Source organism: Oncorhynchus mykiss, chromosome 9 (assembly GCF_013265735.2).
Source record: "Oncorhynchus mykiss isolate Arlee chromosome 9, USDA_OmykA_1.1, whole genome shotgun sequence".
NCBI classification, from domain to species: Eukaryota; Metazoa; Chordata; class Actinopteri; order Salmoniformes; family Salmonidae; genus Oncorhynchus; species Oncorhynchus mykiss.
This window is the reverse complement of record NC_048573.1, coordinates 3363949-3366448: the sequence shown is the minus strand read 5'-3', so window position 1 is coordinate 3366448 and position 2500 is coordinate 3363949. Positions and strand designations below refer to the sequence as shown.

The 2500-nt window shown below is 49.6% G+C and overlaps 1 protein-coding gene across 3 annotated transcripts in view; it reads left to right on the top strand.

Moving 5' to 3' along the window:
- LOC110518889 (type II inositol 3,4-bisphosphate 4-phosphatase-like) overlaps positions 1-2500 on the top strand; it is a 62384-nt gene that overhangs the window by 41618 nt on the left and 18266 nt on the right. For all 3 annotated transcript variants that reach the window (XM_036987077.1, XM_036987076.1, XM_036987078.1), the window contains exon 17: positions 1933-2071. In XM_036987077.1, coding sequence (XP_036842972.1) covers positions 1933-2071 — 139 coding nt within the window. The remainder of the gene's footprint in view (positions 1-1932; positions 2072-2500) is intronic.

Sequence of the window (2500 nt, the reverse complement as noted above, 5' to 3'; positions counted from 1 at the left end):
GGGTGTTGACTAATGTGTTGGACAGGGTGTGGACTAATGTGTTTAGGACAGGGTTTGGACTAATGTGTTTAGGACAGGGTGTGGGCTCACGTTGTGTGTGTGTTTAGGACAGGGTGTGGGCTAACGTTGTGTGTGTGTTTAGGACAGGGTGTGGGCTAACGTTGTGTGTGTGTTTAGGACAGGGTGTGGGCTAACGTTGTGTGTGTGTTTAGGACAGGGTGTGGGCTAACGTTGTGTGTGTGTTTAGGACAGGGTGTGGGCTAACGTTGTGTGTGTGTTTAGGACAGGGTGTGGGCTAACGTTGTGTGTGTGTTTAGGACAGGGTGTGGGCTAACGTTGTGTGTGTGTTTAGGACAGGGTGTGGGCTAACGTTGTGTGTGTGTTTAGGACAGGGTGTGGGCTAACGTTGTGTGTTTAGGACAGGGTGTGGGCTAACATTGTGTGTTTAGGACAGGGTGTGGGCTAACGTTGTGTGTTTAGGACAGGGTGTGGGCTAACGTTGTGTGTGTGTTTAGGACAGGGTGTGGGCTAACGTTGTGTGTGTGTTTAGGACAGGGTGTGGGCTCACGTTGTGTGTGTGTGTGTGTTTAGGACAGGGTGTGGACTAATGTTGTGTGTTTAGGACAGGGTGTGGACTAACGTTGTGTGTGTGTTTAGGACAGGGTGTTGGCTAACGTTGTGTGTGTGTTTAGGACAGGGTGTGGACTAACGTTGTGTGTGTGTTTAGGACAGGGTGTGGGCTCACGTTGTGTGTGTGTGTGTGTTTAGGACAGGGTGTGGACTAATGTTGTGTGTTTAGGACAGGGTGTGGACTAACGTTGTGTATTTAGGACAGGGTGTGGGCTAACGTTGTGTGTTTAGGACAGGGTGTGGACTAACGTTGTGTGTGTGTTTAGGACAGGGTGTGGGCTAACGTTGTGTGTGTGTTTAGGACAGGGTGTGGGCTAACGTTGTGTGTGTGTTTAGGACAGGGTGTTGGCTAACGTTGTGTGTGTGTTTAGGACAGGGTGTGGACTAACGTTGTGTGTGTGTTTAGGACAGGGTGTGGGCTCACGTTGTGTGTGTGTGTGTGTGTGTGTCTAGGACAGGGTGTGGACTAATGTTGTGTGTTTAGGACAGGGTGTGGACTAACGTTGTGTGTTTAGGACAGGGTGTGGACTAACGTTGTGTGTGTGTTTAGGACAGGGTGTGGGCTAACGTTGTGTGTGTGTTTAGGACAGGGTGTGGACTAACGTTGTGTGTTTAGGACAGGGTGTGGGCTAACGTTGTGTGTTTAGGACAGGGTGTGGACTAACGTTGTGTGTTTAGGACAGGGTGTGGACTAACGTTGTGTGTTTTGGACAGGGTGTGGGCTAACGTTGTGTGTTTAGGACAGGGTGTGGACTAACGTTGTGTGTGTGTTTAGGACAGGGTGTGGACTAACGTTGTGTGTTTAGGACAGGGTGTGGGCTAACGTTGTGTGTTTAGGACAGGGTGTGGACTAACGTTGTGTGTTTAGGACAGGGTGTGGGCTAACGTTGTGTGTTTAGGACAGGGTGTGGACTAACATTGTGTGTTTAGGACAGGGTGTGGACTAACGTTGTGTGTGTGTTTAGGACAGGGTGTGGGCTAACGTTGTGTGTGTGTTTAGGACAGGGTGTGGGCTCACGTTGTGTGTGTGTGCGGTGTGTTTAGGACAGGGTGTGGACTAACGTTGTGTGTTTAGGACAGGGTGTGGACTAATGTTGTGTGTTTAGTACAGGGTGTGGACTAACGTTGTGTATTTAGGACAGGGTGTGGGCTAACGTTGTGTGTGTTTAGGACAGGGTGTGGGCTAATGTTGTGTGTGTTTAGGACAGGGTGTGGGCTAACGTTGTGTGTTTAGGACAGGGTGTGGGCTAACGTTGTGTGTGTGTTTAGGACAGGGTGTGGGCTAACGTTCTGTGTGTTTAGGACAGGGTGTTGGCTAACGTTGCTATGAGTCTGAACTGCATCATCGCCATGGTGGACCGGCTACAGGAGAGGGAGCACAGGAAACAGGAAGTGACCTCACAGACACAGAATGATGTCACCACCACCTCACAGAACACTGGTACGGACCTAAACAGTAGCAATACTTCAGAAATACCTCCTTTCTTCCTTGGTTCCTACATCCTTCCTTCCTTGGTTCCTACATCCTTCCTTCCTTGGTTCCTACATCCTTCCTTCCTTGGTTCCTACATCCTTCCTTCCTTGGTTCCTACATCCTTCCTTCCTTGGTTCCTACATCCTTCCTTCCTTGGTTCCTACATCCTTCCTTCCTTGGTTCCTACATCCTTTCTTCCTTGGTTCCTACATCCTTCCTACCTTGGTTCCTACATCCTTCCTTCCTTGGTTCCTACATCCTTCCTACCTTGGTTCCTACATCCTTCCTTCCTTGGTTCCTACATCGTTCCTTCCTTCCTTGGTTCCTACATCCTTCCTTCCTTGGTTCCTACATCCTTTCTTCCTTGGGTCCTACATCCTTCCTACCTTGGTTCCT